Source organism: Vigna radiata, chromosome 11, assembly GCF_000741045.1.
Source record: "Vigna radiata var. radiata cultivar VC1973A chromosome 11, Vradiata_ver6, whole genome shotgun sequence".
Taxonomy (NCBI): domain Eukaryota; kingdom Viridiplantae; phylum Streptophyta; class Magnoliopsida; order Fabales; family Fabaceae; genus Vigna; species Vigna radiata.
In genome coordinates, this window is record NC_028361.1 from 3,176,267 (window position 1) to 3,202,535 (window position 26,269).

The 26,269-nt window shown below is 34.2% G+C and overlaps 1 protein-coding gene across 1 annotated transcript in view; it reads left to right on the top strand.

Annotated features, from left to right (window-relative positions):
* The window catches only part of LOC106777074, a 56,593-nt gene that overhangs the window by 12,800 nt on the left and 17,524 nt on the right, over nt 1-26,269 (top strand). The window contains exons 16-50 of the mRNA XM_014664592.2: nt 570-690; nt 772-966; nt 1,038-1,241; nt 1,347-1,456; nt 2,232-2,328; nt 2,438-2,536; nt 5,569-5,718; nt 5,794-5,868; nt 5,942-6,433; nt 6,511-6,984; nt 7,836-7,949; nt 8,025-8,209; nt 8,405-8,513; nt 10,169-10,312; nt 10,983-11,273; nt 11,662-12,306; nt 12,405-12,596; nt 14,176-14,279; nt 15,738-16,027; nt 16,123-16,207; nt 16,300-16,629; nt 16,923-17,279; nt 17,388-17,877; nt 18,820-18,983; nt 19,160-19,322; nt 19,423-19,692; nt 19,821-20,018; nt 21,830-21,872; nt 22,101-22,225; nt 22,313-22,816; nt 23,480-24,247; nt 24,355-24,428; nt 24,583-24,931; nt 25,004-25,102; nt 25,185-25,340. Of these exons, the coding sequence (XP_014520078.1) occupies nt 570-690; nt 772-966; nt 1,038-1,241; nt 1,347-1,456; nt 2,232-2,328; nt 2,438-2,536; nt 5,569-5,718; nt 5,794-5,868; nt 5,942-6,433; nt 6,511-6,984; nt 7,836-7,949; nt 8,025-8,209; nt 8,405-8,513; nt 10,169-10,312; nt 10,983-11,273; nt 11,662-12,306; nt 12,405-12,596; nt 14,176-14,279; nt 15,738-16,027; nt 16,123-16,207; nt 16,300-16,629; nt 16,923-17,279; nt 17,388-17,877; nt 18,820-18,983; nt 19,160-19,322; nt 19,423-19,692; nt 19,821-20,018; nt 21,830-21,872; nt 22,101-22,225; nt 22,313-22,816; nt 23,480-24,247; nt 24,355-24,428; nt 24,583-24,931; nt 25,004-25,102; nt 25,185-25,340 (8,266 nt within the window). The remainder of the gene's footprint in view (nt 1-569; nt 691-771; nt 967-1,037; nt 1,242-1,346; nt 1,457-2,231; nt 2,329-2,437; nt 2,537-5,568; nt 5,719-5,793; nt 5,869-5,941; nt 6,434-6,510; nt 6,985-7,835; nt 7,950-8,024; nt 8,210-8,404; nt 8,514-10,168; nt 10,313-10,982; nt 11,274-11,661; nt 12,307-12,404; nt 12,597-14,175; nt 14,280-15,737; nt 16,028-16,122; nt 16,208-16,299; nt 16,630-16,922; nt 17,280-17,387; nt 17,878-18,819; nt 18,984-19,159; nt 19,323-19,422; nt 19,693-19,820; nt 20,019-21,829; nt 21,873-22,100; nt 22,226-22,312; nt 22,817-23,479; nt 24,248-24,354; nt 24,429-24,582; nt 24,932-25,003; nt 25,103-25,184; nt 25,341-26,269) is intronic.

Consider the following 26,269-nt stretch of genomic DNA (forward strand, 5'->3'; position numbering starts at 1 on the left):
AGTGACCTAGTGACACTCTAATGGATTCCAATGTAAAACTCCTATCTTGTTAGGATGAACAGTCATGCCACATTGAGACATTTATTGATAAACTTAACCACGTTAAAATGACTCAATTAGACATTGCTTTTGTTGTAAATGTGATAAGTTAGTCTTTAATGCTCCTTGTGATTGTTAGTTTGTGTATTGGGTCGCTAGAAATCCCCTTTTTGTAATGAAAACCTTTTTTTTTTTTTTAAATGAAACTAAAGGCAACTCCAAAGTTGTTGTTGGCTAATCTGTTACTGATAGGTTGTTAGCTTTAAGAATTAATAAATAGAATATAATTGTCAGATCCTTTCACAATGTCACCAATCTAGGTCAAAAACTACCATATATTTAAAACAATTACTTAAGCAGCTCAAAGTGGAAGATGTTAAGGAAATGAAAATGTTTTGTGAAAATTTTTGTAATACTAAATTATTCTGGATTTTCGTTTATAGTTTGTTGTTCCAGCATGTAACCGTTCCTCAAACCAGAGGGTTTCATCTTGAGAAGCTTTTTTCTAATTCTAGTTATTTATCTGTTAGGTTTTCATTGGATTTGGATATTGCAGCTCCCAAGATTACTATTCCTACTGATTTTTGTCCAGACCATACCCATGCTACAAAGCTTTTACTAGACCTAGGGAACTTGATGATTCGTACACAGGTGGACACTCCTGATAATTTTTGTAATGTCTTTTTATTTTTTGAACTTTTTTAATCTGCTAACTGTAAAATATTTATTCAGGATGATAAACAGCAGGAATCGGCCGAGGATAATATGTACCTTCGATTTGATTTGGTCTTAAGTGATGTATCAGCATTTTTGTTTGATGGGGACTATCACTGGAGTCAAGTTTCTCTGAATAAGTCAGCCCATTCTACTAACACTAGTTTCTTCCCAATTATTGACAAGTGTGGAGTCATCTTACAACTTCAACAGGTAAAACTCTTGAGCTGTTAGAATTTCTTATGATAAGAAGCATTCCTACTTTTTTTCTTCATTGTGGTCAGATTCGTTTAGAGACTCCATATTATCCTGCAACGCGTCTTGCTGTGAGGCTTCCATCATTGGCCTTTCATTTTTCACCAGCTCGGTATCATCGGCTGATGCATGTGATAAAGATTTTTGAGGAGGAGGATGGTGACGGCTCTGAGTTGCTTCGTCCTTGGAATCAGGCTGATCTTGAAGGGTGGTTGTCTCTTTTAACTTGGAAGGTTAAACTTGATCTCTTTCAGACCCTCTAGTTTTGCTTGTTGTCTATGTAATTCCATCATAATCTGTTATACTTATATCATGTATCTTCTATAAAAATGTAACAGGGTGTGGGAGTTAGGGAGGCCTTGTGGCAGCGGAGATACTTCTGCTTGGTTGGGCCATTTCTTTATGTACTTGAAAGTCCTGACTCTAGATCTTATAAACAGTATACCAGGTACAAATGCCTTTCTTTGTGTCTTGTTATCATACTATATTACTAGAATTTGCATCTATTACATTTAAGGATTGCTATCAGTTTCTTCAGTTAGCTTTGGTATTGTTATTATAATATAGAATTGTCCACGTAATAGGATATTATTTGTCAGGAGTAGTCTAAAACTTTTTTTTTTAAAATGATAGAACTGTTTATATTTGTTGTTCAATATTTATTGGACATATACACACCAAAAATGATCTCCAGGGACTGTGGGTCCGCTGGGCAGAGAAAGTTTTCTAAAGACTTCTCTTTGGGCTTTAGATATCATGTTAAAGGATAGAAAATAGATACAGTTTGAGCAGAAAGCTGTGTTAGAATACGATAGAAATGCATAACTATATAGCCTTATTGTCTTCGTTACACATCATAAGAGGATATTTATGTTTTCACCAAAAGAGATATTCATTCCTATAAACTAAACTTATTATAATAAGATTCGGAATATTTAATTTGATTCTTAACAAAGAAAAATAATACAAAGGGTGAAGACTTATAAATGTAAGCTGTAGTTACGTGCTACTGAGTCAGCAACTGGTAAACTCTCTTAAAAGAGTAGATGTTACTGAAAGTACAGTGAAATGACAAACAAAAATTGTACATTTGGTTTTGTGTCTAATAAAGTGTTTCTTTCTTATTCTGAAGAATCTGGTTAAAGTGTTTTTTTAATTTGTTTTCTGCATCTTCTCTTGGTTTATATATGCTATTAACTGCCTATGTAATCTTATTGTCATAGCCTACGAGGGAAACAGGTATCTGAGGTTTCACAAGAGCTTGTTGGTAATGTACAACACGTTTTGGTTGTTTGTAGTCCTACACGATCCAACAATAAGGTAATTTTTATTTTTTTCTGTTGTCCAGACCCCAGTGAAGGCAGCTTTCTGTTCATTCAATGAAGGTTTGAATTTCTACTAATAGCAATCATTAAATGATTGGTTGTAGGTTGTCGAGGACACAAATGCACTAATTTTACGTTGTGAATCTGAGGAATCAATGAAAACCTGGCATAGGCGCTTACAAGGGGCTATTTATCATGCATCAGTTTGTTTTCTTTCTTCCCTTTCTCTTCTTGCTCTTTGTGTTTGTCAGTGAATGTTGTGAATGGCTTTGTACATTTTTTGTAATCCTGATGTAATTTTAACCAATGGAAAATGTTTATATATAGTCGTAAAACATATCTGCATTGAGAAGTTCCATGAGCTTGCTACTATATAAAAAATGATAGAAGCTGTGTTAGGATCAGAAGAAAACAGAATTTATTTATTGACTGAGTCCATCTTTAATATGAATTTTCTAGATACAGTCTCAATTCTTTTTCACCAAATGTGTAACTTGAGATTGAAAAGGGGTCAGAAGATTATATTTGTGTGATCTTGTTAGGACTTAAGTAGAAGAGTAGAGCTGATCCAAAAGTAGTCCATTAGGAAGCCTCGAGGCTCACTCACCATATTAAAGGAGCTCATCTTACTTAATTTGGAGCTCCTAATATTGTCACCCTCTTTGAGGACCAACGTCCATGGTGCCCACCTCTCGGTGGAAGCACTAGGAAGTACTAGTTGTTAGGACATAAGCACGAAAGGGAGAGTCCAACCCAGGAGACTAATTAATTTGATGGGACAACCTCAAGGTTTGAGTACTTCATCGATTATACATAATATATGCAAATCCAGTAGCATAAATACTAAAACATTACCTATAAACACTTTAAATGCTTAATTAAACTTAACTTTTTAAGTATTAAATTAGAAAGAAATCATTTATTGATTGTAAAATGAACGAGTACTCTAACTGAAAACTTGTGTATTCTCTGTTACACAAGTCCTATATTTGAGACCAGAGAATAGACAGTTAAAAGTGTTTGTTATAAATAACTAACTGAACCAGTTAGTTATATAACCAAAACAGTATGCAATAGAAAAATAAACATAAAAGGTACAAAGAGAAATAGCACTGACAATAACACAGGAAGGGAAGCATGTCAATCAACCTACAAAGAAGAAGCTACTTGAATGAAAAACCCTGGTACCCCAAAATAAAAATGCACTGCCTAGAAGGTTTGAACTTGTGCAAACCACTGAAACAGAAAAATTGAACCCTTTTGTTGCTGCCTTGAGTGTATGAGAGAACACTCTTACCAATGGACTTTCATGGCTTCTGGGAATAGAGAGAAAACGAAGAAAAAGGTTGTGTAGGGTGAGTTGCTAGGTTTTTACTTGAAAAGGCAACTTTTTTCTTTGATAGAGCTTGAATCTAATTTGCAAGATCCAATGCGTAAAATATTTCTCTTTACACATCTCATATGGATGTCGCTGAAGCTACTCCTAGCAAAGTCAATTTTTTTCATGAGTCAGGATTAGCTCCAAAAATTAGTTGTTGAGAGAGTTTCTTCAATATACAAACACCATAGGAGACAAAAGCAACCTAACTTGATTCAATAACAGCTCAAACGCCACGGGGAAGTGCTGCTTCTTCTAACATACTTGAACCTTTGGAAAATACTTGAATATTAATTGTGAACTTGACCTTGATCACGAGCATTGATTAAAGGAACTTTATCCTGTACCAAGTATTCTATTTCTCATTTTGGGACCACTAAATATCTTTCTATGCAGCACCAGATTTTCCTCTATCCCATTGATGGAATTAGAGTCTTTAGTTCAAGGAGCATTGAAGGATGAGAATTAGGTTCAAGCCTCGAATAAAGAAATGGGGTGCCTTAGTAAAGAACCACACATTACAATTTGTTGATAGACCACTAGATAAAAAGGCAGTAGGATGCAATTGTGTTTATTATGATAAGTATAAATCTAATAGCACATCAGACCATTACAAAGCAAGATTGGTTGCTAAAGGATATACTTTGACTTGTGGTGTTGATTAATAAGTGACATGTTGATTAATAGGTGACATTTGCTCCAGTGGTTATGATGAATACTATTAGAATCATTCTCTTATGGACAACTTATTCTGGTTGGGAATCACTACAATTTGAAGTGAGAAAAACTCTTGTATGGAAATTTAGAGGAAGAAGTCTGCACAGTAAGTCCTCTAGGTTATGGATCTATTGAAGAGGGGAATAAAATGTGCATATTAAAGAAAGTTTTAAAGACTTAAGCATTCACCCCGTGTGTGCTTTGGGATAATAACATGGTCAAGGTGATCATAACTTGTTCATCATACCTTACCGGAATGTAAACTTAATCTACTCTTAGTCTATGTTGATGATATAATTGTTTCAGGAACTGATAAATTTGAAAAAAACTGATAGAGCTACATCAAGACTCTAAAGAGAAATTCGGTAGTGGCCTTATCACTACTTCTTATGTCCCATCTATGCGTCAGTTAGCATATCTATTTATAAAAGGTTTTACAACTGAGCAATTTCATGATTTCACATGCAAGCTGGGAATGGCACAAATCCATTCACCAACTTGAGAGGGAGTGATGTTAATAGGATATTGAGTGTACTGTTAGAAGATTCTAGAGATCTTTTGTAATCAATACTTTGGGGTTAGAAAACTCTATATTAGAGGCTGATCTATTGTTTCAAATCAATTAATTGAATAAAATCTACTGACATTTAGATTAATCCTTTTCAAGTGATAGCAATCACACCAATTGCATTATCAAAATCTCTAATTGCAGTAATCAAATCCTGTAAAATAATGACATAAAGATATGCTGAAACGAATAGGAAGATTGTGAAAATGTATTTTCCTAATTACCATGAAGATATTTTGAATATTATTATCCTCACATCCATTATTTATAACATCCTCAATCTATTTACAAATTAGTTTTAAGTTTCTTTCCCATATGATTGGTTGATTTTGGTTACTATGTGAAGCTTTTGTTTTCTTAGTTAAAAGGTTTCTTAATTTTTTAGTGGGCCTTTGGTGACTGATTAATTAAGGGAAATAGTTGTTTTCCCCCTTTAATTCTCAGGATAATGCGAAAAGAAAAGACTTATTTCTCTGATATAAACAAATCCACAACCATTGTATGATTTGTGTATCTAGTACATAATGGTGTTAACATGTTTTAAAAGTTGATATTACACTTCATTTGTGCAGAATACAGCTCCAATTTCTGGTCTATCTGAAACCTCATCAGATCATGAGGATACTGAATCAGAACATGATATTGATGTAGGAATGGCTGAAAGTTTGTTTGTAACCGGTGTTCTTGATGAATTAAAGATTTGCTTCTGTTATAGTTATCAGGTTGACCTTTTGTCTTTTGCTGTCTTAGTTTAAAATTTGAATTTCCACACGAACTAAAATTGTGTGTTGGTGTAGTCTGATCAGAGCTTAATGAAGGTTCTTTTGAATGAAGAAAGACGATTGTTTGAATTTCGAGCAATAGGTGGTCAGGTAAAATATCCGCTTTGTTGTTTTATTAGCTGGATGCTTTGATTTCCCTTTTGAGACATTTATATTTAAACAGGTGGAGGTTTCTATCAGAGACAATAACATTTTTGTTGGAACTATTTTGAAATCTTTGGAAATAGAAGATTTAGTATGCTGCAGTCAACTATCGTCCCAGCCTTGTTTTTTGGCAAGATCTTATATTGGGACTGCAGATGAAAATTCATTACTCTATAATAACATGAGAAAATACGTTGAAAGTGGTGTATTGATCCCTACTGAAAGTGACGATAAGTTTTATGAGGCACCTGAGACTTTAGCAGACAGTGTTGACTATCCTATGCAGTCTCCTGGAGGTACATCAGAATACCGATCTAGTTCTGCAAGTGACATGCGATTTAATTATTCATCTCTTAAACTCCCAAAGTTTAGTCGCATTACTGGACTTCTACCTAGTGACTCTCCTAGTAGGAAGGACCTTGAACTCAGTGACACATTGGAGAGTTTTGTTAAAGCTCAAATAATTATCTATGACCAGAACTCTTCTCAGTATAAGAATATAGACAAGCAGGTTGGTGTGGATGGGTTTTATCAAATTGCATTTAGTTTAAATGAGTTTTTTACTAAATATTTTATTTTTCATTTCAGGTGATAGTTACTCTGGCTACCTTGACATTTTTTTGTCGCAGACCAACAATCCTTGCCATTATGGAATTTATTAATTCTATTAATATTGAGGATAAGAACCTTGCAACTTCTAGTGATAGCTCTTCTACAGCCAGAATGAAAAATGATGTTTCAAGAGATGGAGATGATCTACAATCTACTGCTGTTGAGGATCATGCTGTTAAGGGCTTGTTCGGAAAAGGGAAATCCAGAGTTATGTTCAATTTGACATTAAAAATGGCCCAGGCTCAAATCCTTTTGATGAAGGAAAATGAAACCAAGCTTGCTTGTTTGTTTCAAGAGAGTTTGCTTACGGACATCAGGGTGTTCCCTTCCTCCTTCAGTATTAAAGCAGCTTTGGGGAATCTAAAAATTAGTGATAATAGCATACCTAGCAGTCATTTATATTACTGGGCATGCGATATGAGAAATCCTGGGGGCAGATCTTTTGTGGAGGTATCTCTTTCTCCTAGCCTTCAATGTTTCATTTTAAAATGTGACCCATGCATTTGGTGTCATTATTTATTTTAATTTAATTCCTTTGGTTAAAAGGGACTTATTCTTGATCTGCTAAAGATTGTTCACTTGTTCTTTCTTTGGTGCTCACCTCAAGGATGATTTTAGAATCTTCTTGGCTTTATTCTGGGAATCATGATTTTCACTACCTTTCAGGTTCTCTCAGTTTGGAATATATTTTGAGCTCTTTGGGAAAACTCATGTTCTTCAACCTTGGATTAAATTTTTGTAAATGGATTTTCAAAATTTGTTGAACATTTTCTTATATTTTGACTTAGTCGGGATGGGAGTTTTGATCTTTTATCGAGGTTACAGGATATGGTTATGTTTGTGACCTTTCTGTTTTTTTTTTGTCCTTTTAACATATTTTTTCCTTTTCAATAGTCAAATGGATGGCCAGCTTGGTTGTATTTTTAAGCCTTTGAGGGTAGTTTTTTATACTTTTTATCTTTAGATAGATATTTTATCCTCTTGGGTTGTAATCTAGCCTCTTGGATAATTTTCATGCTTTATCCCATTTTGTTTTCTTCAAACAATCTCCTTTGCCTACAAAAGGTGTTAAATTAGTTATCAGTATTTTGTTGATTTGCTCCATATATGCATTAGTTTTTTTGTTACTTGGCAAGACTAATTTAAGTATTTACTTAGAAAATCTTTACAAGTGACTCATTTAGTTATATTTTTATTAAGGGACATAAATGAGTGAAAAATGGTAAGCCTATGCTTTAGAACTTTCAGTGGTTGGTTTTTCTATAGTGAGCTTACTGTTGAATATCTGATTGACCATGTAGTTGGAGTTCACATCATTTAGCAATGATGATGAAGACTATGAAGGTTATGATTTCAGTCTTTTTGGAGAGCTTTCAGAAGTGCGCATTGTGTATCTAAATCGATTCTTGCAGGAGGTATTTACCAGGCGGTTCAGTTTTTGTTATTTTTTTTTTTATTAGAAAGATTTGTCAAGTCTTCAAGGCATGTAGGTTGTTGGCTACTTTATGGGTCTCGTTCCAGACAGCCCAAAGAGTGTCGTTAAAGTAACAGACCAAGCAACAAATTCAGAGAAATGGTTTTCGGCTAATGAAATTGAAGGATCACCCGCTGTGAAGTTTGATCTTTCTCTCAAGAAGCCTATAATATTAATGCCACATAGGACAGATAGCCTTGAGTAAGCTGAAGAATTTAGTTTTCCTTTTCACTTATAACCTCTCTAAATATCTGTTTCCATAATTTTACATTATACGTAGTGTGCTGTATAGTTCTTGTCAATGGGACAGTTAATCTAACAGCATCTGTGTTAAGTAATGGCTCAAGTGTGGTTTTCATTCCTTTAATATCAACTGTTGATATTTCTTTGATGCAGTTTTTTGAAGCTTGACATTGTTCATATAACTGTGAAGAACACATTTCAGTGGATTGGTGGAAGTAAAAGTGAAATTAACGCAGTGCACTTGGAAACTTTGACTGTCCAGGTGAGATTGGTTGCTCATAATATGATTGAATTTCAGGTTATGGAATATTAGGATATATTGTAATAAAGAATATAAATGGTGTTCTTTTCTCTCTGTATATTTTCGATCCACTAGCACAATATTTCCCTTTAGTTTGTTATTAACTTTTTCATTGAGTCTATTTTGTTTTTTTTGTTTTGGTGATTTTGCTTTCTAGAGCAGTTACTATAAAGGCCCCCTTTTTATTCAGCTTTAGACAAGATAAAATTCATAAAACAATTACATCCTCTTATCTTTTCTCTAAGATGGTATCTAAAGCATTCCATCCTCATGGAAATCTTTAGATTTTTAATCTGTATATAGCTACTACTAATACCACCGGTTCCACATCTTATTCCTTTCCCACTTTCCTTAATAATCCTACTGTTCCTCCACTATATCTCTATGATCAAGATTATTATGTTGATCGAGCAAATGTGCATACGAAGCTTGGGAACTTTATGATCAAATGCTTCTTACATGGCTTTAATCATCATTATCAAAGTTGATTATCTTGTGTGTTATTGGTTCTACGCACTCTTATCAAGTTTGGACACAATTCATGAGTACTTTCATTTTCAGATCTGTGTTATGTATCCCTCCACAACAAGATGATGCAAGAGTTTTTGACTCACATAAAAACCATTATCGTTGAACTTGTAGGCGTGGGTAACCCTCTTCAACTCAGAGCATGTTTATGCTATCCTTGAAGGTTTACCACTAGAGTACACACTTGTCATTTCATATGCTGAAAGCAGGTTTGATACTCACCGTTGTTGTTGAAGTGGAGGCTGTTCCTCTTCCTTATGCATCTTGTGCTGCCCAATTAATAAAAATTCTTCTTTCCCATTCTAAACTTTACTCGGGGATATGTATCATCCACCATCCATAATCTTGGATTTAGTCGTAAGGTTATGCTTGTGCTCGTCATTGTGTGGTAGCAACGGCAGTTGGTAAAGTGGAGGCTGCAGTGGCACCATCAATGGTAGTGTGTTAAGAACGACTTTAAGTCTAATTCAACTTTATAAAACTAGCTTGTAAGATGAAGTTTGCATCTACTTATATATTGTAGATTGACTTTATGTCTAATCGACGTGAGACTTTTAACAAATCCCGATGCATATGCATCTCATGCATAGGACTAAAAATTAATGAGTGATTCGATAACGGGTGGAAAAATAGACCTAAAAAATAACAAATTTCATTAGGGTAGATTCTAACTCCTGGCTTTGATATTATGTTAAGAAATATACTTTAAGTTTAACTCAACCTTACAAAAGGTGAAGTTTGTACTCACTTATATATTGTAAATTAGCTTTACATCAAGTCGATGTGTGACTACCAACATAATGTTAATATAGGCTATAGTTGAGACATTGCATATTTGTAGTGCCTAATCTGTTTGAAGTATAGTCACACCACTTATTCAACCAATGAGTCTCTTTATCTCTATGATCCTGCCACACCGCTAAAGTATATTCATATTTCCCCGTAGATTTTTAAATTTGCATAGTTTTCTATCCCGTGGTGCTTTCAAGTGTTCCCTTGTTTAAGTGCTCACTTTGAAATTATATTTATTTTGTGATTATTGGGTACTGCATTTTAAACCATTTTTGTTTTAATATGATGGGGTGTAGGTTGAAGAAATCAACTTGAATGTTGGAACTGGTTCAGACATAGGTGAAAGCATAATTCAGGATGTGAATGGGCTATCTGTGACTATTAACCGGTCACTTCGAGACTTATTAGGTCAATTTCCAAGTGTTGAAGTCATAATCAAGGTAATATATTTCATTTTCATGTATAATATTTTTGTGAAAGCTGGATTACTATACTTAAAACTATTAGTTAGTTAGTTTTTCATTTATTTTCTATTGTTAGCGTGATTTGTTATTTCTATATTTAATTACTAATTTGGTCTCTATACTTGCACAATCTTTACGCCTTAGTCCCTAACATTAACAGTACTCATTTAAATGCATAAAACTTTTAATCCATATTAGTTTTTGTCATCTAAAACTGTAGGAACTAAAACAGATTAAATAGTGTATGTGCATGGATTGAATGTGTTTAAAGTTATGTGTAAGGACTAAAGTGAGTTAAAAATATATTTATAGGCACTAACATGAGCTGATTTTAAAGTCCCTATACTTAACACAATTTTTATGCATTATTCCCTACAGTTAAAAGTTTTTCAATTTAATCCACATACTCGTTAATCGTTTTTTGTCTCTCATCTAAAGTTGTGGGGACTAAAGCAAATTAAAAAGTGTGTATGAATTGAGTTAAAAAAAAGAAGCTATATTTATGGGGACAAAATTTAGTTGTTTTTAAATATAAGGAATAAAATGTTAAGGGTTGTGCAAGTATAGCCAAATAACTAATTAAACCTTGGTTCTATTAGCTTGCTATATTAAAATATGTCTTGTATTGGATGTTGTGGTTCTACAGATTGAAGAGTTGAAGGCAGAATTGTCGAATAAAGAATATGAAATTATTACTGAGTGTGCTATTTCTAACTTTTCTGAAGTCCCTGATATTCCTTCACCGCTGAATCAATATTCCTCCATGACATTAAATGATACCACAGGAGGTATTGTACCTGAGGTTACAAATGGTGTTGATTCAGGGACCACCAATGTTGAACCCTCTGTTCTGCTGAAACTCTGTGTCTCCATTAATCTCGTTGAGTTGAGCTTATATACGGGATTAACTAGAGACTCATCTCTAGCCACTGTACAGGTATTAAAAAAGTATGTATGCGTATAGTAGCTTAAGGCTATGTTATGTTAAACAATCAAGAAAAAAGAAAAACTGTAAAGCTAATAGACTATAGTCTTTGTCTATTAGCTTAAGGGAATTATTTTCTTTGTAGTTATTGCCTACACTATATAGTTAGTTATACACTCTGCTGTGTACATTGACAGCCATTTTAAATTAGGATAAGCTAGGATTACTTAGATTGATCAATGAAGATTGGGTAAGTGGAGAAATTAACTAGGATAAAACACTTTTCTAGCAGAAAGTTTAGGGACTTAATTTCTCCAAACGTAATGCAGTTGACTTAGGTCAATCAAATAAAGAACAAATTTATTTTGCATGGTTCAGTTTGTGGTTTTGTCTTGTGCAGGTCAGCAATGCCTGGCTGCTGTATAAGTCCAGTACAGCAGGAAACGGATTTCTCTCTGCAACACTTCAGGGTTTCAGTGTGTTTGATGACCGTGAGGGAGTTGAACAGGAGTTTCGGTTAGCGATAGGAAAGCCTGGCAATGTTGGAGCCCATCCCCTTCATACTTCTTCGCATAATCAAAACCAGGATTCAGTTGATGGTAGCTTAATTAAGGGAAATAATTTTGATCTAGTTCAGACAATGCTCATTGTTGATGTGAAATTTGGTCAGGATTCGACATTTGTTTCTCTGGGTGTCCAGAGGCCTCAGTTGCTTGTTGCACTAGATTTTCTTCTTGCTGTAGTTGAGTTTTTTGTTCCAACTGTCAGCAGTATGCTATCTGTTGAAGAAAATAGGTCTGACATGCTAGAAGCTATAGTCATTGATCAATCTGTCTACAAGCAACCTTGTCCTGAATTTTCACTATCACCTCAAAAGCCTTTAATAGTTGATGATGATGGTTTTGATAATTTCATTTATGACGGTGATGGTGGAATATTATATTTAAAGGATAGACAGGGTTTTAATCTCAAAGCGGCTAGCACGGAGGCTATAATATACATTGGAAATGGGAAGAAGTTGCAGTTCAGAAATGTTGTTATTAAGGTCATAGTGTCTCACTTCAACTTCTTTATTGAATTGCCATTGAGACATAAATTTTGGTGTATGACCAAAAAACTAATTACCTTGTTTTTCTTTTGCAGGGTGGGCCACATTTGGATTCTTGTGTATTTCTTGGAGCAGACAGTAGCTATTCAGCTTTAGCGGATGATTATGTGTACTTGGAAGAATTAGTTGAAAGCCCCCAGTCTAAGTCTTTAAGAGGAAGTGTGGACGAAGTACCATGTCAGAATAATGCTGTTAATAACTCCACAGAACTGATCATCGAGCTTCAGGTTAAGTGTTGCTTCAGTTAACTACTCATGGATTTTTTTATGATTGATTTTAAATGAAAGAAGAGTTACTGCGACCCAATGGTCCACTCTATGGAAGTGCTCTCCCACTTGAAAGCTTAAGAATGACACAAATAATTGTATTCCATTCTTAGCAGTGGTTCCTTCCATCTAATCCCTTGAAGTACTTTGTTCTCCTTCAGAGTGAAATGATAATTCAAAGCAGACTAACTAAAGGCATAGTGCAATGTAGGCTTACTTTGATTGTAGATTTCTGGATTAGGAAAATGTGAAATTTTGTATCCTGTGGCTGAGAACAAAGCTAATTATAATACCCAAAGTCATTATTTTCAGGGTTGTCTTTGACATGCTACTAAATTATATTTAAAACACTATAAAGAACCTAGAAGTTGCTCAAGGACTGAATTACTGAACCTTCTCCTTATGTGTCTTCTTTCTCTTTTTTAAATAAATGTTTAGAGAAGTGCTAGCATAAATATCATTTGGCTGATTTTATTGAAAGTCAAACAAATTTGTATTCTTATTTGATGAGTTTCACTTTATTTTTATCCTTTCCAATAATAGAGTGTTTTAGAGAACGTGTTGCCTCTAATTCAGGTACTTACTATACTATCAGAAAAGGAAACAGACCAAAGGAAGCAACTTTCATAATAAGAGAGAAAAGTGTGTTGTAAAATTAGTTTTCCTTCTTTCTTTAAATGACATTTGAACTCAATCTGTCCATTTCTCTTTGAGTTTTGGGAGTTAGTTTCATCTCTCTTTGAGTTTTGGGAGTTAGTTTCATCCGGTCCATTTCTAATATGGTATTTGAACTGAGCTAGTCTTAGGTGTCATCGATGGATGTCAATGTCTAGTTCTACAAATTTCATGCTCGAGATATTTTGTCTTATGTGTAAAGGGAGTGTGTTTTGTTGTTGCTGTTGCATAGTTATCAAACTCTCGAGTTAACTCTTAAACTCTTACGAGTTTACATTTCCAGACATAACTTCTGAGTTAACTCGAAGTAAACTCTTTTGTGTGTAAACTCGGTAGAATTAATTGTGAAATCGGTAGAATCGTGTATAATCGCGAGTTTAGAGCGATTCTACGAGCTTGAAAGAGGGAAAAATTAAGAAAAACAAGGTCGTTTGGTCTTTTTTTATTATATATTTAATGAAATGTATCAAAACTAATGACAATAATCCAAGTATTTATGTTTTACAATATTTATTTTTATGAACNATATATNTATAAATTTTATTTATTTAAAGTTATATAATTTTGTAGACTTATTTGAATTAAGATATTATTTATATAGTATTTTTCATCTGAAGTAAACTCGTTTACGAGTTGATTTTATGAGTTGAGTTTACTCGACTCTCACGAGTTTACGTAAATTCACGAGTTTGATAACCTTGTGCTGTTGTATTGCATGTTTTTTGCAATTTATTTTATTATATTTCCATATTTATATAAATATGTAATCAATACTGTATTATGACAAGAAGTGATGGTATGGTTTATACCTTTGCTGTTAGTGGTTTATGCATGTCTCAAGATGTGATGAAATACTTTTTTGCAGGCTATTGGTCCAGAGCTTACCTTTTATAACACCTCAAAAGATGTAGGAGAGTTATTGAACCTGTCTAATAAACTTCTACTTGCACAGTTGGATGCATTTTGCAGGCGAGTTCTCTTTTGTAAATGGCATGCTCCCAGTCTGACTAGTTTGGCATACTTTCTATTTATTCAGATTCTTAATACTATTTTTTTTTCCTAATGCTATACATATATATAAATATATTATAATATAATGGGCCTTTACCTAATAGATTTAGTATAATAAGAGAGCTGGTCATTTGGCACAGCTTCAAGTCTATCTGAATGATATAAGAATCTGTTTAGGAGACCAACCTTAATTTTTAATAATGAAGTTAAAGTTCAGCGTATTGGGTGGTCTTGTGTCTCCATGTTTGAAGTTCTAAGAGAGTGTCTTAGAAAATTTGTAATAAAATGATTAAGAAAATGATGAACTGGATGGAGAATTCAAATGGATTTAAGGACATTACAATTATTTTAGATAGTCATGAATGACCATAATTTCACTAAATAAGTTGATAAGGTAAGATTTGTATCTATTTATATACTGTAATTTGGCCATATCACTAGTGAACATGTGATCTCCAAACAACCCTTTATGCATCTTAGAAAGTGGACTATAGGCATACCTCAAACTCAAAAGATTGGTTTATAAGATGAGGATTACATTCATTTATATACTATAATTGATGATATGTATAGTCAACATGAGATCCCCAATAACGGGAAAAGAGGGCAAACACAAACATGATAGAAGTCCAAAACAAAATAAAGAAAGAACTTAAACCATTAAGGAATGTAGTACAATAGTCACAATCTCAATTTTAAGCCACAAAAATAAAACAAGGCTGAGAACACTGTAACCCTCCTAAGAGGGTCTATTTAAATCTAGTGATTACAATGGGTCCAAGAGGTGTGGGATGGTCACATTTGTGTGGGAAGGTTTTGAAAGGTCAATTGATATTCAAACCAGTATGGCTCCCTCTGGTGTAGAAGTTGAAGGTGTTTTGTTCATCTACATAGGTGTGGCCCAAACCTCAGTGAGCACCATCTTCTTGAAGTCCTACATCATATCATTTGCTAAGATCAAAGGCAAGTGTTCTTAGGGTCTACACCCGAAATTTTAAAACTCTTATATTTATACATATTTAAAAATTTGGGCAGGGGCATGGCTCATTCTGGCTTCTTGGAAGATCTACCTTTGATAGCATAATAGACCTGCGAGTAGCTTAGAGCTGCTACATAGTTAGTTATGAGAGTTATTGATTTTGCAACCACTGTTTGTCAGTTAATTAGATCTAGAGCTCTCCCATTTTACTACGAATATGTCACTGTGATTACAAGTTAATGCCATGAAATAATTATGTTTACTCTCTTTACAAACACTGAGTTTCTATAAGATGAAAAGGTATAATCCCTAATTTTGACCCAAGTTTTATCTTAAGTACAAATTTTGTGCCAGAGGCCTATTTTAATGATTCACTCTATTTCAGGTATGATGATAAGGTAGGATTAACTGACTTTTGTCTGTTCTTCTATTTCTAGGCTTGTATTGAAGGGTAACAATACTGAGATGAGTGCAGATGTACTTGGTTTGACTATGGAGAGTAATGGAATCAGGATTTTGGAGCCATTTGATACATCGTTGAAGTACTCAAATGCTTCAGATAGGACCAATATTCATTTATCTGTTTCCAATATTTTCATGAATTTCACTTTCAGTATCTTGAGACTATTTATGGCTGTGGAAGATGATATTTTAGCATTTTTAAGGATGACATCAAAGAAAATGACAATTATTTGCTCTCACTTTGACAAAGTTGGAACAATAAAACGTATGTTTATCATTCCCTAAGTTTTTTATTTTGGTAATTAAAGGGACAAATGTGGTTGGAGGACTGGTCTCATTCCTTTTTCAATTTGCATGCAGATTCTCAATCTGATCAAACGTATGTCTTTTGGAGGCCTCATGCTCCTCCTGGTTTTGCTGTACTCGGTGACTACCTGACACCTCTGTGAGTGCAAATTTTTTAATATTTTTCTGTCTAGACTGATGCATTTATTCCCCCTCTGATTTGAATGTTAATATGATGTGTCTGCTTGACAGAGACAAACCACCAACAAAAGGAGTTCTTGCAGTAAATATCAATTCTGTAACAGTTAAGAGACCTATCAGTTTCAGATTGATTTGGCCACCTTTAACATCTGTTGGCATTAAGGGTGAAGAAGTGGACAATTCTGATTCATTATGGAATACTGAGGCAGATGCCATTTGTTCCATTTGGTTCCCTGAAGCTCCCAAAGGTTATGTTGCACTAGGTTGTATTGTTACTCGTGGAAAGACACCACCCCCACTATCTTCTGCTTTTTGCATCCCATCTTCTTCTGTATCTCCATGTTCATTAAGGGATTGTATCACAATAGGGACCACTGATATGTAAGTGAAAATTTTCTCATGTTCTGCTGTAACATGTAGGGTCATTTTACAATTTTATACTTTAAACTACCAAACTTCATTAACGAGGAGGTTAGTGCCTTTTGCTATGTTTATCATTTTACTTGCTAATGAAACAATGTTATCATTTTTCTGACTGATTAAGTTTATATTTTGATCATTAATTCTAAGATGATGTTGGGTATTTTACTTGCAAAAGTTTTAACTATTGCTCAGGCATAATATCATGAGATTTTTGTCCCTTGTAAACACAATAGTGTTTGTGTTGATTGCAGATCACCATCCTGTGTGGCATTCTGGCGAGTGGATAATTCTGTTGGCACTTTTTTGCCAGTAGATCCTATATCTCTTAGTTTGATGGGTAAAGCATATGAACTGCGTTGCATTAAATATGATTATTTGAAGCCATCCTCAGCAGCAGTAAGTAGTCAGGATTCCCATGCTCCTGGTGGGCATCAAACCTTGCAACCTGACCAGTCTGTTGGTGCAAATTCTAATAGGCGTTATGAGCCTGTTGCTAGCTTTGAGTTAGTGTGGTGGAATCAAGCATCAAATTCAAGAAAGAGGTTATCCATATGGCGTCCAGTTGTCCCAGAGGGAATGGTATATTTTGGTGATGTTGCTGTTAAAGGGTGTGTTTCATTTATTATCTTCCCCTTTCATTGTATAACTTTAGATATTAATTTCTTATCTTCCTCTTTACAATTAATATGGAGCTGATGCAATCTTCTGCTTTTTAGGTATGAACCACCAAACGCCTGCATTATTGTTCATGATTCCAGGGACGAAAATGTTTTTAAAACTCCACTAGATTTTCAGCTTGTCGGACAAATAAAAAAGCATAGGGGAATGGAAAGCATGTCATTCTGGCTTCCACAAGCCCCTCCCGGCTTTGTTTCCTTGGGTTGTGTTGCATGTAAGGGGAAACCTAAGCAAAGTGATTTTAGCACATTAAGATGCATGCGGAGTGATTTGGTAGCAGGTGATAAATTTTTAGAAGAAAGTGTATGGGATACATCTGATGCAAAGCATGTAGCAGAACCATTTAGCATATGGGCTGTTGGCAATGAGTTGGGGACTTTTATTGTCCGTGGTGGTTTCAAAAGACCCCCAAGAAGGTTTGCTTTGAAACTTGCAGATTCAAATGTGCCAAGTGACTCAGATGTGACAGTCATTGATGCAGGAATTGGGACCTTCTCAATGGCTCTTTTTGATGATTACAGTGGTTTGGTGAGAATAAAATGCTTAGATTGTAAATTTTGTTGGAATAATAAAGTGCCTGATCTCCTAATTGCTTAAGCTTTGAGAATGAAAGGGTCTATATTAATAGGCATTTTCCTAATATAGAAGTGCTTGTTAGAAATTCTATATAGAAATATGATTAAACTATAATCTATAAGTGCAAATTTAATCTTAAAGGCTGTTCTCACCAGATTGAATTAGCTTTAAAATTATTTCATAAGATAGTATCAAAGTCTATCTTAACAATGTTTGTTTGGATTATCACATTACCCACTATCGAATCACACACAAATATTTAGTCACTTGAGATCTGTGTGAGAGGGCGTGTTGGAAATTCTACATCAATAGAAATATGATAAAGTATAATATATAACTAGATATAAATCTCACCTTGCTAATTTTGTAAGGTGGAGTTAGATTCAAAATTTACTTCAAGAGTGTTAATTGTTGCATGCTTCTAGATTTAGTATTATCAGAATGGGTGTTGTTGACCTTAAGTAATCTATAAGTATAGGTATACGTTATCTCTGAATTAGAGTGCAAACACAATTTAATTAAGCCTACACCAAGTATAATGAATTGTTTTTTGAAAATAGACGAACCAGATGTTTCAGCATCTAACATAATTTTTCTGTCAAATAATGTAATTGGTAAGTGTTGTTAGTGTGCATTGTTAAATTTTTTCCTAATTTTTAAACATGCCTAGTTGACCATTGAAGAGTAGGGTTGATGTTATTATTATGATTTTTTTTTTCCTTTTTACTATTACTGATGTCATTCTTAAACAGAACTATCACTGTTAAATATAAAGCCATCCATGAGCTTTTACTTAATTGCTTAAGCTTTCATAAGAGTTAGGTCTTGATAACTTATTAGAGCTTTCTCGGAAGTATTACTTCTGTACTGACTGCTTTTCTTTGAATATGACAGATGGTTCCTTTGTTCAATATATCTTTGAGTGGAATAACATTTAGTTTGCATGGAAGAACTGGGTATCTAAATTGCACTGTTGGTTTCTCCTTGGCTGCCAGGTCATACAATGATAAGTATGAAGCTTGGGAACCTCTTGTTGAGCCAGTAGATGGGTTCTTAAGGTAATTGCTACGTGTTTACAAAAATAGAATACTTGTGTGAGACATCATGTTGCCCTTGATGGAATTCTTGAATGAATGATTGGGAGCTTTGGCTGTTATGAGCAGCGGTATAATTGAGCAGCGGTATTATACTTTTGTTCTAGTTTCTATTTTTGCCTAATTACAGCTACATATAGGTACCAATATGACATCAACGCCCTGGCTGGAACCTCTCAGTTACGTTTGACATCAACACGAGATTTGAATTTAAATGTTTCGGTTTCTAATGCTAATATGATCATTCAAGCTTATGCAAGCTGGAACAATCTTAGCAATGCTCACGAAAGTTACAAAAACAGAGTAAAATTTCTTATAAACCTTTTCATATTTCTGTTTTAAGACTGGTTCTTTTGTTGTATATTACTTTCTTCATTTCACAGCACTTGCTTTCTCTTACCAGGATGCATTTTCTCCTACTTATGGTGGACACTCTATAATTGACACACTCCAGAAAAGGAATTACTACATAATTCCTCAAAATAAACTTGGTCAGGATATTTTTATCCGTGCTACAGAAGCTAGGGGTCTCCAAAATATAATTCGGATGCCATCTGGGGATATGAAGGCTGTCAAAGTTCCTGTGTCAAAAAATATGCTAGAATCTCATTTGAAGGGTAAACACTGCAGAAAGACTAGAACAATGGTAACCATCATCATAACAGAAGCACAGGTACTAGTTTTGTTGCTTTCAGTATACCACTTTCATGGTTTTGGCAGTCCCAATTTCCACGTAACCTTCAATGCATGTCACGCTAAATATTCAGTTGCTCAGATTTATTTTCTTTATTTTTAATACAGTTTCCCCAAGTTGAAGGTTCTGATTCCCAGCAATATACAGTAGCTATCCGCCTGTCTCCTAGTCAGATCCTCCCCAGTAATGCATTGGTTTATCAACAGAGCGCTCGCACGCGTGGACAAAGGCCACATCATTTATTGCCTTCAGATCTTGAGTCGGTCAAGTGGAATGAAATATTTTTCTTCAAAGTTGATTCCCTGGTATTGATAATTATCTTAGTTGCTTTTACTTACATATTCTCTAGGTAAGCTTCGTTGGGAGTTTTTGCTAGTTAAGTTTGTATTTCTTCTAATAATCAAATACATTTGGAATAAAGTTTGATATTTTTGAAGTCCCGAATGTTTACTTAAAAAATTGGACTTTGTGTGCTCTGATTGATTTAGATACCAACAGTGGCTGTAGAAGTCTAAATCTTATTAAGGAATAGGGTTATCTTCGGTGCTCCTTCGTGTGTTTAGCTCCTGGCTTTCTTTGATAGATAACAGACTTTATCTTCACCACTGTTTTATGTTTTACTATTCAGTTATTTTAGTTTTTTTCCTTTCTGTGTAGTAGATTTTCTATATAAAAATGACGTATGATATTATATATATTAAATACATAAGCCATGTGACTGACTGACTGCTGAGTCAACAAGTATCTAAAACTTATCTAATTCTGTAACAGAAAAGGAAAGGTCTGTTAAATAATAAGACCGAATGAAAATTACAACGAAATGACAGTGTAAAGTAAATGGAAATGTACAAAATGAAAATAAAAAAATAAAGAATATCACTGATAGAGAACAACATCATGGATTAAAGCAAATGTATTGATACTTTCTAGTAAATTCTTTGGAGTGTAATCTTTCTATTCATACTTGCATTTCATTTAAAAAAAAAAAATCTCTTTTAAATACTGAATAATTCTAAGAGCAGGTTGTAAATAAGTCTCCTTGGTTGGTGCATAAATTGGCTTACTAAACACACAATAAAAGCAATGTCCTGCCTAGATAAGTAAACAAGACTGCCGACAAGTCTTAGATGCATTTGTTTGTTGACTGCAATATTCTCCTTTAAGAAAGTAATCAACATACTTTTGTTGAGATATGAAGTTTCCTTTTTTTGAATTAGTCACTTCCATTCCCAAAAAATATTTAAGTCTTCCAAATGTTTTGGTCTCAAATTTTGTGGCATGGCATTGAGTGTGATTCCTTTGACTTTGTTTGTAACTCATACTTGTCATAACCGTGGTGAACCTACCAAACCATGCTCTAGGAGATTTAGATTCTACCCATACAAAGCCTTTCTTAATGTGCAAACAATTCTACTAGCAAGCTGTCCATTATAGGCTAGGGGCAAATCTATGTATATTTCTTCATCAAGATCTCCGTGTAGAAATGCTTTCTTCACATTGTAGTGTTGTAGATCCCAATCATGAAGTTGCTGATGGCAATATTATTCTGATCGTGTTCATCTTAGCAACCAGAACAAATGTCTAAAAGTAGCCCACTCCAAGATCTGATACCACATCAAAACTTAGAAATATAAACTATATTACAGTAATAAGGTAATTGGTTCTATAAATACATGAGTCTGGTGTTTTTGTTAGGAAATATAGACAGCTAATTCTAACGAAACAAATCTCTATAATTATGGATTGCTTTTAAATACATAATCCTAGTTTTAATAGCAGGATACACTTGTAAGAAAGATTAAAAGTATAGCAAGGATAAAGTAAAAAACTTCCTAAATTACATAATGAGCGGCTCCTTTTTTTGACAATTTCAATGTAATATAATTTACTATGCTTTAATTTTCTTGGTGATTCTTATTTATCTCATTAGACTGATTTAATGTCTTTTAGGTTGTATAACTTAAATGATTCTTTTGACTGAGCACTTGGCCATCTTTTTCTGTTGAATTTACATTTGATTTTCAAAATTACTGCAACGTCTTCTTGTCTTAGTCTAAATTTTTGTTTTCCAATTGAAAAACTAACTTCTAACTTGACTTCTATACTTTTTTTACAGGACTATCACTCTTTAGAATTGATTTTAACAGATATTGGTAAAGGTACTTTCTTGAAATTCCATCCAGACCTAAGTGACACTAGATGCTGCTGAATAATGTGCAAATAAATTAGGTTAAGTTGAAATGTCTGCAAAGGAGAAATACTGGGTTGGGAATACATTAGTGTTTTGAGGACTTAAAAAGTTTCTAATTTTGTGAATGTTCTTTTGGTATTGTAACAGCATAGGATGCTCAATCTTATTTATTACATCCTTCTTTTCTTTCTTCTAGGTGTTCCGATTGGATTTTTTTCAGCTTCCTTGAATGAGATAGCAAGAACTATTGAGGACTACTCAAATCCACAAAATTTTGTCAAAGAGTTGAATTGGATATATTTGTCTACAGAAAACCCTATGGTGAATTTTTTTGATGATTTACCTTTTTCTTATTTTTCTTTGTTTTCTCCAAGTACTTATCTTAAAGGTGCAATGCTGAGATTTCAGGATGCTTATTATGGGAAGCCTTGCAAATTACAATGTGCCATACTAGTACATAATTCTGAGACTGAGATTAACAATCAACTATCTAATTATGATGTGCATAAACGTGGGTTTATTCAAATTAGTCCTAGCAAGGAAGGTCCTTGGACGACTGTGAGGCTAAACTATGCTGCTCCTGCCGCTTGCTGGCGGTTAGGCAATGCTGTTGTTGCTAGTGAAGCTAGTGTGAAGGATGGCAATAGATATGTGAATATTCGATCACTGGTTTCTGTTCGTAACAACACAGATTTTGTACTTGATTTATGCCTCACTTCAAAAGTTTCATTAGAAAAGATGAATTTGCTGAAAAGTTCAAGTAATTCTGAATCCATTCAAACAGAGAGCTATAGAATTCAGACAGAAGAGTTTTTCGAGACTGAAAAGTTAACACCACAAATTGGATGGATACTCTGTTCAGGTTCTTCTGGGAACCGCATGTCAGATGGAGGGAAATCCCATCAGGTGAATGTTAGTAATTTTTCACTTTCCACGGGAAACTGTTCTCTAGCTGCTTTTGTATTGCTTATACACCCGAGCTGTAGTTTTTCTCTAGCAATGAAGTTACAAACTGACAATTTTGCTCATGATTGAGACTCTCTTCAAGAGGATCAGTCATATGTGGATGTTTTGAAAAGTTCAGAATAGATCAAGCACTTGTGCTGTGATTTTTATACTATCCTTAGGGAAGGGATGTGCTAGGAATTCGTTTCTAACAAATTTGATTAGGACTACAATAGCCACTACCTTGTCATGTGCTAACTTCTATATAATCACTTTTCTTTTCAGATGTTGAGGTACAAACATTCCCAAGCCTTCATATCAAAATATTGTCTGTGACACTTTTGTAGTCTCCTTAGAAAACCTTTATGCTGTCTAGTTTAAACTTTTTTTTGGAGGAAGAATAGTTTATAAGCAGAAAACTCCAGGCTGATTTATACTTAAACATGAAACTGATTTTTTTTATGATATCAAACGCAGGGTGAAATATGTTTTCAAAAATAAACAATCAGATAATCCAACAAGAAATATATTCAGAAATAGTTTATAAACTGTGATTGACAGTTTTGATTGTTGCCCTAAATTTTTATTATTCTTTCATGTCTCATTTTTTCTTTACTTTTCTATTATCAGATTTTTCCTGAAATTGATCTACCGCCAGGTTGGGAATGGATTGATGATTGGCATTTGGATACAAAATCTCCTAATACTGATGATAGCTGGATTTATGCTCCGGATGTGGAGAGTTTGAGATGGCCTGAATCCTTTGATCCAAGGGATTCCTGTAATACTGCCAGGCAGAGAAGATGGTTAAGAAACAGGAAGCTAATAGCAGAGGATCTTAAGCATGAAATATCTGTTGGCCTGCTGCAACCAGGAGAAACTGCTCCGCTTCCTCTCTCTGGTTTGACGCAATCTATACAATATTTCTTGCAGTTAAGGCCATGGGCTTCAGCAAACTCTTGTGAGTACTCATGGAGTACTGTAGTAGACAGACCTAGGCAACAAGATGTTGGCAGGAAGGGCCAATGCTCAAATCTGTGTGTTTCAGCTCTTTCAGAGTCAGAGGAACTATTGTGCTGCAGTGAGATGCATGGAACCTCTGGTGGCTCCCATAAGTTGTGGTTTTCTGTAAGCATACAATCTACTGAGATTGCTAAAGATATCCATTCTGATGCCATTCAGGATTGGTGTTTGGCAGTCAAATCACCTCTAACAATAAGCAATTTTCTTCCTCTTGCTGCTGAATATTCTGTTCTTGAAATGCAATCAAGTGGCCATTTCCTTGCATGTTCAAGAGGAGTGTTTTTATCTGGAAAAACTGTACAGATATACAGTGCTGATATTCGGAACCCTCTGTTCTTATCTTTGCTTCCGCAAAGGGGTTGGCTTCCCATACATGTAAGATAGAGACTTGTCAATACTTTTGCCTTTTGTGTTTCAGTTACTATGTCATTTTTACATTGTATTATGCAATTAATATCTCACCCATTCCATTTTCCAAACAGGAAGCTGTTCTTATATCTCATCCTCATGAGAATCCATCCAAAACAATTAGTTTGAGAAGTTCAATATCTGGAAGGTTGTAAAGTTCTGGATGTGGAATAGTTAGAAATTTCCCAATCTATCACATTATTTCTAAATTTTATAATGTTTTGCTGAAATTTTATTGGGCTCTACTTTTTGAAAGACTACTTAATTTGCATAAACCCTCTTATTTGCCTCTTTATGTGCAGGGTGGTTCAAATTGTTCTTGAGCAAAACTTTGACAAAGAGCACACCGTGTTGGCTAAAACAATTAGAGTATATGCTCCTTATTGGTTAGAAGTTGCTAGATGTCCGCCACTTACATTTAGGATGCTTGATTTGTCAGGAAAAAGACATATGCCAAAGGTTGCTGCTCAATTTCAAACTCACAAGAAAAATGGATTAATCCTTGAGGAAATAACTGAAGAGGAGATATATGATGGTTACACAATTGCTTCTGCTTTTAATTTTAATATGTTGGCCCTGTCACTGGCTATTGCCCAATTAGGAAATGAACATTTTGGACCTGTTACGGATCTTGCTCCTCTTGGTGACATGGTAATATTAAGATTTATGTGACAAACTAGAAGTTATCCATTGTTTTCTAAAACCACTTTGTTTTATCCTTAGGATGGGTCTTTGGATATATATGCATATGATGGTGATGGAAATTGCTTGCGGCTTATTATTTCTACAAAACCATGCTCCTATCAATCTATCCCGACAAAGGTTGAGACAAAAGATCAAATTTAGCATAAATGTTACTATGCAGTCAGGATGTAATCCTTTTGAATTTCTATTGTCTCTCCAGGTTATTTCTGTTCGGCCATTTATGACTTTCACTAATAGACTTGGTCAGGATATATTCATCAAATTGAACTCTGAAGATGAACCGAAGGTTTTGCATGCTTCTGATTCAAGGATGTACTTTGTGTGTCGTGGAATTGGTGGACCTGAAAAGCTCCAGGTTGGTGGAGTTCTTAGTTGATATATTGCTGCAATAATTGACATCATTTAATATATGTTTTTTTCTGAACAAAAAGATATTTAATTTATAGAAGTTCATATTTTGAATTGTCGAAGATAATATTATTGACAAGTTTTGTGATTGTGGTATTGATTTGATTACACCGTGCTAAGCCTCCTATTAAGAATGTGTATTATAGGCGAAACAGAAAATGCTTCAATGTAAGTACGGCCAATTAGGTGAAGTCTCTTTAGGAATTTATGGGTTCGAGGTTATCAATAGTGGTGAGCAAAAATATGCCATATAAATATAGCAAATGGCATAGCAGCTTATGGTGGAAGCAATAGTAGACAATACATTTGTGTATATACATATACTAAAAAAAACTTTAAAAGTGACATTTTTTTAAGACTAAAAGCATGTTTGCAATAGCATCACTATGCTATCTACAATCCTAACTTGGTTGACACTCTAGTCAACATCAATCATCTTTTGGAATTTAATGGGTTCAAGTTATCAATAGCGGCTAACTGCTTATGGTGGTGAGAAAAAAGCGACTTATGGCAGAAGCAATGACAGACAATACATTTGTGTTTATATGCACTGAAAAAAAACTGTAAATGACATTTTTTAAAACTATAAGAGTTGAAAATGAGACTTATTATTATTCTCAAATCATAAAAAATACATTCTCAAACCTTCTATTTGTAATAATCTAGTTCTCCTAAAAAGGGAAATAGGGAAACTAGAAAACCTAGGGAAAAATAAAATAAAATAAAATATTATGTATCAATCTTCCTCTAATTAGGAAGATCCTATAGATATTATCCCATATTACAACACTCCCCCTCAAGTTGGTAAATGAATATCAATCATTCTCAACTTGCCTACAAGATCTTGAAATCTACCCGGAGGAAGCCCTTTTGTGA